General features: G+C 35.2%; 1 protein-coding gene across 3 annotated transcripts in view; it reads right to left on the reverse strand.

Annotated features, from left to right (window-relative positions):
• SCAMP1 (secretory carrier membrane protein 1) overlaps positions 1-13,620 on the reverse strand; it is a 72,308-nt gene that overhangs the window by 20,569 nt on the left and 38,119 nt on the right. For all 3 annotated transcript variants that reach the window (XM_080682420.1, XM_080682422.1, XM_080682421.1), the window contains 3 exons: positions 11,776-11,904; positions 6,785-6,944; positions 2,359-2,460 (listed from right to left, as the gene is read on the reverse strand). In XM_080682420.1, coding sequence (XP_080538546.1) covers positions 2,359-2,460; positions 6,785-6,944; positions 11,776-11,904 — 391 coding nt within the window. The remainder of the gene's footprint in view (positions 1-2,358; positions 2,461-6,784; positions 6,945-11,775; positions 11,905-13,620) is intronic.

The raw sequence follows: 13,620 nt of genomic DNA on the forward strand, positions 1-13,620 counted from the left end.
CTAGGGAAAGAGTACTTGGGATCTCTCTGAATTATTTTTTTTTATAATTGTATGTGAATCTACAATTAACTCAAATAGTTTAAATCTGCTGAATTACATGACATCCATCTTAAAACAGGTCATCCTATATGAATACTCACTTGCAGACTCCTGTGCTATTTCATTACTACACATGCTGTTGTGCTCAATTTTAACACTTTTTCGAAGTTTGTGCTGAAGAGTAAGATATTACTTCAATTTCATAATAAAAAACTTGTACTTTTAACATGAGCAGTATTTTTTAATTAAATATTTAAAACATTTCCATTTCCTCAAATGCCAAATACTAAGCACTATTTAAAATGATAATGAATGCACTGGCCTATGTGGCTCAGTGGTTGAGCATCGACCCATGAACTAGGAAGTCACTGTTAAGATTCCCAGTTAGGGCATATGCCTAGGTTGTGGGCTTGCTCACCAATAGGGGGCATGCAGGAGGCAGCTGGGTGATTATTCTCTCTCATCATTGATGTTTCTATCTCTCTCTCCCCCTCCCTTCCTCTCTGAAATCAATAAAAACATTTTTTTAAATCTTAAAAAAAAAGATAATGCTACTTTTTCCTAGAAACTACTTAAAATACCCATATATTATCTGCATTAGATCTGCAAAGCTACTGAAAGCTATATGATTGCCAGTCACTACTCCGATTCAGTAATAGCATACTAAATGTAAGTCCTCAATACACTCTACTTACATACTCATTTTAGTTTATGTACACTGCAGTAAATTTGCCTAGTATATGCTCTTAGCTTATACAAATTCAATTGTGCCAGGCCAGTATGGCTCAGTGGTTGAATGTCCACCTATGAACCTGGGGGTCTCAGTTGGAATCTCAGCCAGGGCACATGCCCAGGTTGTGAGCTCAATCCCCAGTAGGGGGTGTGCAGGAGGCAGCCTATCAATGATTCTCTCTTATTGATGTTTCTATCTCTCCCTCTCCCTCTATGAAATATATAAATATGTATAATATAAAATATATATATATATATTTTTTTTTTTTTTAAAGAATTCAACTGCATGTAACTCAAGTTATAAAAGAAAGAAGAGAGGGAAGGATAATTTTAGAGATTTGCTCTTTTCCACCTGTTGTTTCATTCAAGGAATGTTTGCTCCAGAGTGTATGAAGAGAGATATAAATCTGCTATTACCTCCTAGCCTGAGTCCAAATAGTGTCCATTTCTGAGGATCTCCTAATGAGTGACCTTTTGTCATACGGAGAATGATTATATTATTTAAAAATATATGTACAGATTTGGAAGCAGATGAAGTGTCCATCAGTAGACGAGTGGATAAAAAAGCTGTGGCCCATTTATACAATGGAATATTACTTGGCTATAAAAATAAAAAAAAAAAGGAGGAAATCTTACCTTGTATGACAGCATGAATAGACCTAAAGAGTGTTATGCTAAGTGAAATAAGCCAGTCAGAGAAAGACAAGTACCATATGATTTCACTCATATGTAATGTAGAATCTAATCAGCAAAATAAACTAAAAAACAAAACCGAAACACTCACAGATACAGAAGAAATTGACAGCTGTAAGAGGGGAGGAGGGTTGTGGGGCTGGGTGAAAAAAGGTAAAGAGATTAAGAAAAAAACAACAAGAAGAAAACTCATAGACATAAAGATAACAGTATGGGGATTACCAGAGGGAAGGGGGGTAGGGGAGGTAGAAGAGCCAGTATAAGGGAGATAAATGGTAATGGAAAGAGACTTGACTTGGGGTGGTGAACACACAATAACAATATACAGATGATGTATTATAGAATTATACACCTGAAACCTATATAATTTTACTAACCAATGTCACCCTAATAAATTCAATAAAAAAGAAAAAATATATATGTAGTAGTATGTATGTGTATGCAGTGATTCCTCTCTTCAAAGACATGCGTTCATGCGCATGTGTGTGTATATGAAAACATGTTTGTATACCTAAAATAGTGCTTTACACATAATAGGTCCCTTTTCCTTAAAACCCTTGAATTTCTTTTCTCTCCCTTCCACTATTTTGGCCTTCCTATCTGATCACTCTTCAGTCTCATTTTTACAAAATTTCCTCTTAGTGCCCATGATATACACATTTTATTTAAACTAGATATAATGTGTCATTTTTAAAAATGGGAACATAATTTTCAAATAGAATGGTTTTCAAAAGGTTATGCCTTAGAAAATTAAATGCTAAAAAAAATGCAATTTTTACTTTTATTTATTTCCTTTTGCTAATGTGGCCTTGCTCTGTTAACTATTTTTAGGAAGCCAAAAATTACATAAAGATACAAGATGAACAGTTTAACTAGAGTAATAAAATGACTTACCAGTTGCCCCAGTTGTGAAATCCTGCAGCCTGTAGTACATGTACGGCAAACTGACAAATATAGACGAAGAAGAATACAAAGAATCTGAATGAACTGTCACTCCTTTTTAAAAAAGGCGGGGGTGGGGGGGGAGAGAGAAAGGAGAAAATGTCATCTTTCTTAATACCTTTACATTCACATGCAGACTGACACTCAATGTTAAAAAATAAAATATTTTTATATACCAGTGGCAACTACCTGAGGCTTGAAATAACAATAACATAATTTATGTGAAATCTTTATCCAAATAATAGATATTGTTTTTATTACTGCAACCTCACTTTGTCAATTTCCAACTGTACCACAAAACATCTTAACCAAAAAATGTATTTTTTCCTTTTTTTTACTAGTTTCACTGAATTGTAATTAACATACAATAAACTGCAACTATTTTAATGTAGAGTTCAATAGTTTGACATATGTATATACCCATGAGCCTTCTCCAATAAAAATCATAAATTTATCCCAAGTTTCCTTGTGCACGTAAGTAATCCCTCCCTCTCCACCCCATCCACTGTTTTCTGTCAGTATAGCTTTCATATCTTAGAGTTTTATATAAATGGGATCATACACTATACACTTTTTTCTTGTCTGCCTCTTTCACTCAGCATAATTATTTGGAGATTCACTCATGTTGCATGTGTCAAAGTTCCTTCCTTTTCAGTGTTATGTAGTAGTACACTGTATAGATAGACCAATTTTATTCATTCACCTACTGATAGTCATTTAGGTTGTTTCTGGAACACCTGGGAAGTTTATGTTTAACATTTTAAGGAACTGCCAAACTGTTTAATGAAGCATTTATTCCATTTTATATTCCCAACACCAGTATGTAAGTGTTCCAGTTCCTCCACATCTACACTTGGTATGGTCAGTCCTTTACATTTTAGCCATGCTAACAAGTATATAGTGATATCTCATCTGATTTCAATTTGCATTTTCCTAATACCTAATGTTGCTGAGCACTATTTCATGTGCTTTTTGTCATCCATATATCTTTAGTGAACTGCTGACCACCCACAAAGCCAAAAATGGTGCGTATATTATCTCTAATCCTCTTATCAACTCAGCAAATACTATCACCAATTTACACTCAACAAACTGAAGCACTGAGAGTTTTTACTGCAATTTCCTAGGAAGCACACAATTTTTAAGTGGGGAAGCCAGAATTCTAACCTATTTAAAGTATGTTTCCAATAGTTATACTTCTTCAACAACACACTGCCTCATTAATAATTACCTAATAAATATTTTAAAGTATTTACATAATGCTTAGTGATTTGGAGAAGCATAAAATTAAGAATAGTTATAATCTTTTACAAACATATAAATGAGCCCGGACAGTGTGGCTCACTGGTTGAGCGTCCACCTAGGAACCAGGAGGTCACAGTTTGATTCCTGATCAGGACACATGCCCGAGTTTCAGGCTTGATCCCCAGTAAGGAGTGTTCAGGAGGCAGCAGATCAATGATTCTCTCTCATCTTTAATGTTTCTCTCTCTCTCTCTCCTCCCTTCTTCTCTGAAATCAATAAAAACATATATAAAAAAACATACACATATAAATGACAAAATGGCAACTCTAAGTTTAATTCTGATACCTAATAAACTTAACGTTCAAAATCACATATAGCCCTAGCTGGTTTGGCTCAGTGGATAGAGCATTGGCCTGCGGACTGAAGGGTCCCAGGTTTGAATCCAGTCAAGGGCACATACTTCGGTTGCAGACTCCTCCCCAGCCCAGGGCCCTGGTCGGGGTGTGTGCAGGAGGCAACCAATTGCTGTGTTTCTCTCATGTGATGTTTCTCTCTGTCTTTCCCTCTCTCTTCCACTCTCTCTAAAAATCAATGGAAAAATACTGCCCTATCCGGTTTTGCTCAATGGATAGAGCATCGGCCTGCAGACTAAAGGGTCCTGGGTTCGATTCCAGTCAAGGGTTCGAGCGGGCTCGATCCCCAGTAGGGGGTGTGCAGGAGGCAGCCAATCAATGATTCTCACTTATCATTGATATTTCAATCTCTCTCTCCCTCTCCCTTCCTCTCTCTGAAATCAATAAAAATATATTTTTAAAAAAGAAAGAAAAATATACTCGGGTGAGGATTAAATATGTATATATATATATATATAAGTATATATCTATAACTGGCCTAAAAAGTTTTACTTACCCATTATCTATGGACTTACATAGTATGTTTGTTTCATTTCTTAATCATCATTCTTAAAATACAATACAAAACCCTTGAATATCCCGACTGCCCTTTCTCAAAGGCAGAAATCTCTATCAAAACCAATCTCAAATACTAGTAAAGCACCCACATGAATAAGTAAAATCTCTTTAAAAATCCTATATTTAATATAAATAGTCATATCCAATGTATCTGGTTTGAGTTTCATATTTAAGGAAGAAATCTGTGGTGAATAAATGTTTAACAAACTTTACTAAGTACTTCCAAAGAGACTTTGACTCACAAACACTTGGCAATCTGGGTGAAGAAAATCCCAAAGTTACACACTGAGAAGGTGTATATTAATGATTTCAAATATTCTAATTTCAACTTTCCCCATAAAAATTTTTTCCTCTCAGTTCTGCTCCAAATAGTGAAACCCAGATAATTAGCATATTTGTGATATACTCTAAAGGCTTGCAATTCAGCTAAAAATCTAGCCTACAACTGGCAAAGAAAGAGAATAAAAGGAACTGAGTGACTTCAAGTAATAAATGGCAAAAGACTGGCTTTTTGTTTGTTTTGTCACTTCAGGACATTTTTCCATTGATTTTTTTTAGAGAGTGGAAGAGGCAAATGGGAGGGAGAGAAAAAAACATAGATGTAAGAGAGACACATCAACTGGTTGCCTCCCACCCATGCTGGGGCGAGGGATCAAACCCACAACCCAGGTACATGTCCCTTACCAGGAATCAAATCTGTGACCCTGTGGTCTGAGGGCCACTCTAACCACTTAACAATACCAAACAGGGCAAAAACTGGTTTTTAATAGTCTGTTTGGCTACATTAGTCATAGATGTTTAAAATCCAAAGTCTCTAGTCTCAGGTCACTTTTAAAATTTCAAATTGATATATCCCATTGCCACCACCAGTATTATTACAGTTATACTGATAACATGACAAAAGTAGGCAGGCAGAGGCCAGATGTCAAAAAATTAAAAATTGATAAACCTTGTGAGCCAGGCTCAGATAACAAGGAAAGAACTCTCTTCCTACATCATGTAAAAAGTAAATAGTTCCTTTTAATTCTCTCCAACCCACATCTACGGGGGTACCTTGTCCCATTCCTTGACAACCAAACTCCCATATTTCAATAAATACCCAAAGGTTCTTTCCCTCATTTTCTCTCCTCCCATCTATTTTCCCCTGCATTTTATTTCTAACCAATTTAGTTTTCTGTTGAGTGACACCTTTTCTCTCCAAATTCTCAATCTTCTCTCTTTTATTTCTGTCCCCCAACCCCATCTGTTTACATATCTGGGTTTCTAATTCCATATTTTGTGTGTGTGAGGTGGGGATGGTAAACATTCTAGTTAATCAAAGAAATTTTATGTTGAAATGGAAAAAAAGTTAAACAGTTGAATGTAACCTTCTAATTTCCCTAATATATCATCTGCACAATACTGGTACATGCCTATTTCTCAGTAATGCTACCTCTCATTCATAAGAGTTGAAGGTTCATTATTCATAAATTAGTTTATTCAAATAAAAATGAGTTGATAAACAACTGAATATATGGACTCAAACAATGCTAGCATCTAAATCAGCATTTCCCAATGTTTATTTCTTAAAACAATAGTCCAAAAAGGTGCTTGACAAAATAATAATAAGTATACTAATAACGGTTTCATGGTCAAATCATAAAGCACACTAGGCTCTTAAAGAGTCTAAGAAATCCTAAAATGAAGTAACTTGCTGAACTTTATTATCCAGCTATTCCCAAACGTTAGCTAATGAACCGTTTTTTCCCGCAACACCTACTAATTGCCCACAGAATATGCATTTAGGAAATGTTACTCCTAACAAACAATTAAATATACCATGCAAAGTATTTACTTCATCTTATAGTCTAAATATATTTAAAATGTTGCGGTCTTTTGAAAAACCAAAAGTGAATTTACATAGAACATACTTACAAAGTTGCTAGGTGAAAGTGATTCACTTTAAACATTACATGCATTTATGTTACCTAGTTTCATTTAAGATTTAGGCTATAATGACCACTTGTGATTGAATACATATGAATATGATATATAGACTTTTCTGAAGGTGTTATACAATAAAAAATTTTTTTAATGAAAATGCCAATTTTCCCGTTCAAGTGTACCATGAGTATTTACTTCACAGGTTTTAAAGAGCATATTTTAAAGTACACACATTTTACCTGAAAGCTCCGTAAAGTGGTCTGTACCAACAGACAAATGAACAAGGAGTAAAAAGCAAGAACCACAGGATACTCAATCCAAAATCAACCCCTCTTGTAGCATCAACACAAAACCAAGCCAAGCATCCGAAGATATTTAGAAACAGTGTTACCGTATGGACTGTGGAATCAAAAAACAAAATAGAAAAGAAATGTTTACAATCAATTTATGAGGTTCATTCAACAAAAATTATAAATGAAAAAAATATTTCCCAAGAGCGAATGTATTTTACATCATGTTTTCATTTAGTATTTTTCAAAACATTGCTGTTTCTTATGCATTTGATTTGAAAATAGAGTAATCACAGGAAAAGGAGTCCTAATACATGCACTGTTTGGCAAAAAATTCTTTTGGCCCTTTTTTAAAGGGCAATTACACAGGTAAACCAGAGAAGTACTACCTAAAGGGCCTCTCGCCAGAGAAGGAAACATGTAATATGTCTTTTGATTGAAGGCTCAGGAAGAAAGTAGTGCCTGCCAGGAAAAGAACCAGAACTTGGGAGGAATAAGATCCTACACTCAGAACTATATTTTTACAGAGTGGGTCTGCAGACGTCTCTCTGAGCAGATTATACACAAAAGAGAAGTACCCTGTGCAATCTCATCATGACATGTTTAAACAATAAAATTGGAATCATTGGACTAAAAATAATCAATACAGTAGAAATTTCCAGTGACTACAAAGTCAATTTTTAAGAATTATTAATTCGTCTTCATTGAGTTGTCCATTTTTTTTAAAGTCCTGGGATTCAAACTGTGTTTTGGTAGAGGATTACACTTATTAAAGAAAAAAAAAGTACACTATGATGCATTTCAGCTCCAGTGGCAGACCTTTCCTTAGTTAACACAAATAGATCTTGGCAAACTCTGCATATGTTGTTAATAATTACTTTCCCTGACAGACCAAAAACAAAAAATCTGGATAACATATAACTATACACTATAATCCTAAAAACCACATTTACCCATTATAATAATTTTAAGCACTTTCAAAAATGTATTACTGGCTGAATTTATTATAGAAAATAAATTCTTTCAGAAATTAAAATAATTTTAATGCAAATTATCAATACAATAAAAGTATACTGACTAACTACTATTTGAATAAAAATAAATAAAAACCTAGTGAATCTAAATAAAAAACTCACATTAAAAACAAACTTTAAAATCCCTTTAAATTATTAACCAAATAAGAGTAATGATTAATGAAACAGGACAAAAACACATCCTAGGATGCCTCATCTAATTTGCTCTCATCTAACAACTAGATAAATACACAATCTCTAGAATAGGAGAAAAAGCTCCAGAGGAAAAGATCTAGATAATAGTGATATAATACTATTGAGCTAATCAATCTCTGTGTATTTCCATTTTTCATCTATAAAAATGCAGGAACTCTTCCAGCCTTAAAATTCCATTCCATTCTATATTATACAAGAATGACTCTTACTAATAATTACTTTATTCCCATTAGGATTTATAACTCTCATGAAAGCTTGATTAACAAATTTACTCAAAATCTTTTGCCTCAAAATAAAAGTAGTTCTGTTAAGGAGGGCTTAAAAACAGAATTGAAAAGATTGTGAGATAGAAAATGATTACTCTGTTAACATTAAATGGCATCTAACTGCCTAAAAAAGTATTAAATGTTTAGAACATTCTAAGTCAAATATCAACCTATAGAGAAATAATTTTTAAAGGCTTATCTACTAATCTGTTTAAAAAAGATAATATATGGGTATGAGTATTTTAATGTTCACAGAAATTCTTCCAGGTTTAGATAAAAGATATCAATTTAAGTTTGTGTCATCTATTAAAATCTTTTTCAAAGTGTTTTTATAGTAACCAACAACTATAATCAAAAAGTCATTTATTTGCACTCCAATGAAGAGTAAAATGTTTAAGCCTACTTACTAAACAATCTGTCCACTTTATAGAGATAAAAAACACACACAGAAAGGCAACGTAATGTGAAATGAATGACTCTGTTGCTAATTTCTATCCAATTCCAAACCACTTGTTGGATTCCAAATGTAGGTAGAATACTAATGAAATATTTAGTCCATTTTGTTGACCTGATTTGCAAGCTGAATGACTTCTTCACATAAAATTTCAATTTGCTTTACTAAGCACTTTAAGTAAGGTATCTTTGAAAGCATATCTGTCGTATTTGGGTTTAAAATGTCAATTACGTCTTCATTTTGGTACTCTGTAGGTGGTATAACAGGTAACTCTGGGTTCTGGAGTCAAGCAATCCAACTCCAACCTTTCTTTCTGTGTAATCTTGGACAAGTAACTCATATTCTCTATCCTTTAGTTTCCCTATCTATAAAACTAAGTAATATAGTACCTGCTTCACAGTGTGGTTACAATTTAATAATGTAATATACATAAAAGTGATTAGCATTGTGCCTTGCACAAAGTAAATCCTCAATAAATGATAGCTCATTATAATTATCACTAGAGGCCCAGTGCACAAAATTCGTGCAGGGGAGGGGCCCTCAGCCCAGTCTGCACCCTCTCCAATCCGGGACGCCTCAGGGGATGTCCGACTGCCGGTTTAGGCCCGAACCGGCAGTCGGACATCCCTCTCACAATCCTGGACCACTAGCTCCTAATCGTTCACCTGCCTGCCTGCCTGGTTGCCCCTAACTGCCCCCCCCCACTTGCCGGCCTGATCCCCTTTAACTGCCCCGCCTGCCGGCCTGGTCGCTCCTAACTGCTGCCCCCTGCTGGCCTGGTTGCCCCCAACTGCACCCCCCCACCGGCCTGGTCACCCCTAACTGCCCCCCCCGCCAGCCTAGTCGCCCCTCACTGCCCCCCCACCAGCCTAATCGCCCCCAACTGCCCCCCTGCCAGCCTGGTTGCCCTTCACAGCCCCCCTGCTGGCCTTGTTGCCCCACAAAGCCTGCTGTTCAGTCGTTTGGTCATCCCTCACTAACACCCCTGCCGGCCTGGTCGCCCCACGCACCCTGCTTGTTCAGTCATTTGGTCGTCTCTCACTAACCCCCCTGCCAGCCTGGTCATGGGCAGCCATCTTGTGAGGGTGTGACAGTCAATTTGCATATTACTTCTTTATTATATAGGAGGATTACAGTGTAAAATCATTAGTCAACTCTAAAATCAGTAACAAGTCGACACTTCTTAAAAAGAACTTATTTAAATACTTCTATTCTATGAAACTTAGAGGCATTATTGAGCTGGTACTAGATCTCACTTTCTTCCAGGTAACGATTCTTCAAATCAGAACCTTAAATGGAATCTTGGGCCCTCTTTGAATACAGTTAACAGATCTGCCAACTGAACAGAATTAGGAAAAACTATAGCCAACTATATCATTTCTAAGAACCTCAGAAAGTTATATATTTCTAAGGCAAAACAGGCCTATTTTAAACAAATTGGCATTGGGAAACCAGTTAATCATTCAGTTAAAATTAATCATCTTCCCCATTCAATTTCTATTTACTAAATTCCTTAATGAATTTTCTTGCAACCCCCATCTCCACCATCAGAATGTTTTTTCACTATGCCAAAGAACATATACCTAAAGTGCTAAGCCAATTTCTGCCCATTAAAAATAATTATTATATATTTTCATATATGAGTATGTTGATTAAATAGGAGTTGGTTAGTATGTACATACACAGAATCAAAACCTTTAATGTTAACAATATACTAGTATAATATATGCTGAAGCTAGGGATTCAGCAAAATATATTACATCAACAACAAAAACCAACCCAAAATAAGGGTTAAAAATGTACTATCCATAAGGAATCACTTCTCACATTCCAGAGCAAGTTCACCTTATACACTGAGTCTGAACACATAATAATCTGGCCGTGTGTGTGTGTGTGTGTGTGTGTGTGTGTGTGTGTGTGCGTGTGTATTAGAAGCCCGGTGCATGAATTCGTGCATGGGTGGGGTCCGGCCAACCTGGCCAGGGGAGGGGACATGGGCGGTTGGCTGGCCTGCCTGGTGGTCGAACTCCTGGTCGAGGGGACAATTTGCATATTAGCCTTTTATTATATAGGATATACACTGAGTGGCCAGATTATTATGCATTCAGAGATCATAATAATCTGGCCACTCAGTGTATAAAGAATGCTCCTAGAAGATTTTGAGGAAAATTACCTATTTGAAGGGGGGAAAGGCTCCCTGATCATACAGTAAACACACACAAATTTGCTCCATCAAGAATGCGCCCTACAAATTATCCATTAACCCAGAGGTTGTGCAGGTGAGAAGTTGTGACAGCTACCTCTCCTACTGACATGATGATATTAAATGGGACTGAGATGACTGGAATGAAAATGTAACAGAGTAAGTGGAAATTCTGTGTACATACAGCAAACTATTAACAGGTTGACATTTTATTTTGGTATACCATGAGTTGTAATTATACTCAAATCAATGTGAGCATCGTAACCTAAAATGCATGTCCTAATGTCCTATTCAATAAAACCTCCTATATTAATTAAGTAGTTTAAATAATAATAGTATTCATCCCCACTTGAAGTGTAAACTGTGCTCAAAGCTATAAGAAAAATCAGTTTATAATATTATATTTTATGCCCCTTTTAAAAATAGTCATAATGCTTTAACAGAATGTTTAATGGTCTTCATTTACATAAAAATATATGCCTACTTTTTCAAAGCAAATATTGCCCAGAGAAGATTTTTCAAGGAAAAGGAATAACTGCAAAATTCTACCTATGTGACAGAAAAGATCTTTCCTCAAGAGAATGCCAGTTCTTAATATATAGGTTTTCTTCAGCTAAGAACTTAGATCATCACATACAGTAAAATTTGAAGTACCCAAATATACATTTCACTCTGAAAATTAGAAGATCTATAGAAAAAGACCAATTAATGATACTATCCTTAATATGAGTTCCAAAAAAAGGTGAGTTTTGACAATAAAATAGAAAATTTGTTGAATCTGTACTCACACATCCACAAGTAGTACATAATCTTTACTGTCTTCTGGAATTCCACAGGAATGTCTACAGAAAAATCCTGATAGAAGCAAGGTCCCACAGGAAAATTGCCAGGAAGAGGTGGCCAATTATTTTTTCTGCCTGCAAAATTTTTTTTAAAAAGTTATTTATATTAGGACAAATATGTGCTATTCTTATTTTTGGTTTCAGAATAAAGAACAATATCTATTGTTTTATAGGTGTTTTACAAATACAACACTGTATTCTCTACATTCTTGGAGAACTCTAAAAGCCAATCTTTATATCTTTTAAAAACATTGGATGCTAAAATCATTTTCCGGTGTCATATAATATTTAGCAGAAACCACTTATGTACAGTTGAAACGAGAAAATGAAAAAGAGCATAGAGGCACATACCCTGTGACTCTGCCCTAAAAAAATTACTTTCAAAGTCCCAAGAGTCTGGTTCTCACATGCAGGTCATGCAGTTTTTAAATCTCTATAATTTCTTCCTCAGTGTCTTACATCTTTAAATATAATTTCTAACCATGTGGAGAGGGAAGACCGAGCTTTTGAATCTTTGGAATTTTCTACTGTTAACTTCATGAAAAAAAAACCACAAGATTAACCAATACCAAAAGTATCAAATTCAGAAATCCCAAAGTCTCAGAAAAATAATATCCAAAAGGCATATAAGTAAGTTACAAAACTATAAGAAAACATGAAACAGTCATGAAGAAGATGCTAAGGAATTATAGCACCTTCAAAAACCTGGAAACAAATTCAAACTGTGAAGGGAGAAGGTAAAGGGTCTATATAAAGAAATTAGACTGAAGGTAGGGAAAATATAAAATTAAAGCAAGAAGTCAAACATTAAAAATAGAGAGTAAAAATAACATCTAAAGGCCATTTTATCATTTTAGATATAATCTCACAACCTTTTAAAATTAGATTTTACAGACCAGAAAAGATTTCATAGCAGAAAAAGCATGACCTATTTCTTATTCTCCCCCACGTCTCCACTGTTTATCATTCTTTTCTAATTTCATGTAGTTCGTGCATTTCTCATACAAGTTTCACACTATTTGAGAAGTAACAGAACAAGACTTGAAACCAGACATGCCTGGCCTGGCCACTTACTGTCTAGGAGGCCTTGGGCAACTTACTTAAGCTTCTAAAGACTGTGTTTCTACATCTGAAAAATGAGAACAACAACTATACCACCCTTCAGAGAACTGTACTGAGGATTAAACGTATAACATACTACAAATCTATCTCTTAATTTCCCACTCTTCATTACAACCCTTATTAAAATATCTCTCGTAGAAATAACTTGTATTATTCAATGTTAAGGAAACAGGATAGCTTTTAGTTATAGGTATTTCAGAAACGTTCAATTACACCTTTAGTTTCTCCTTTTAGATATGTCTCTGATGTTGCAAATAAGTAAATGGCCCAGGATAAATGTACCCTCAGGAGCCCCTGGGTTTACACATTCTAAGATAAGAAACAGATAATTTATTATTGCTGTCCTAGTCTTGTCATCCCATCACTATCCCAGACATACTAACAATGACTTGTCTAGCTCTCTTATCTCTTTGTACCCAGAGACTGCTAGCTTTCCCTAAAATACTCTCTTGAAGTGGCCTTTGGTAATAACAGCCTGAGTAGATTTCATAGCTAATAATCAATTCAGCATTTATTTATTTCTTTGGCATCATCAAAATACCCAAAGCTTCCTAGAGTGACCACAGACTTATTTCTTTCACATGATTCAACCGATACAAAATACTTGCGAGGACAGGGACAAATAATTTGAAAATACTGGTAGGCTAACTAAACTAGAAGAGTCAAATG

Source organism: Plecotus auritus (assembly GCF_963455305.1).
Source record: "Plecotus auritus genome assembly, chromosome: 7".
NCBI lineage: Eukaryota > Metazoa > Chordata > Mammalia > Chiroptera > Vespertilionidae > Plecotus > Plecotus auritus.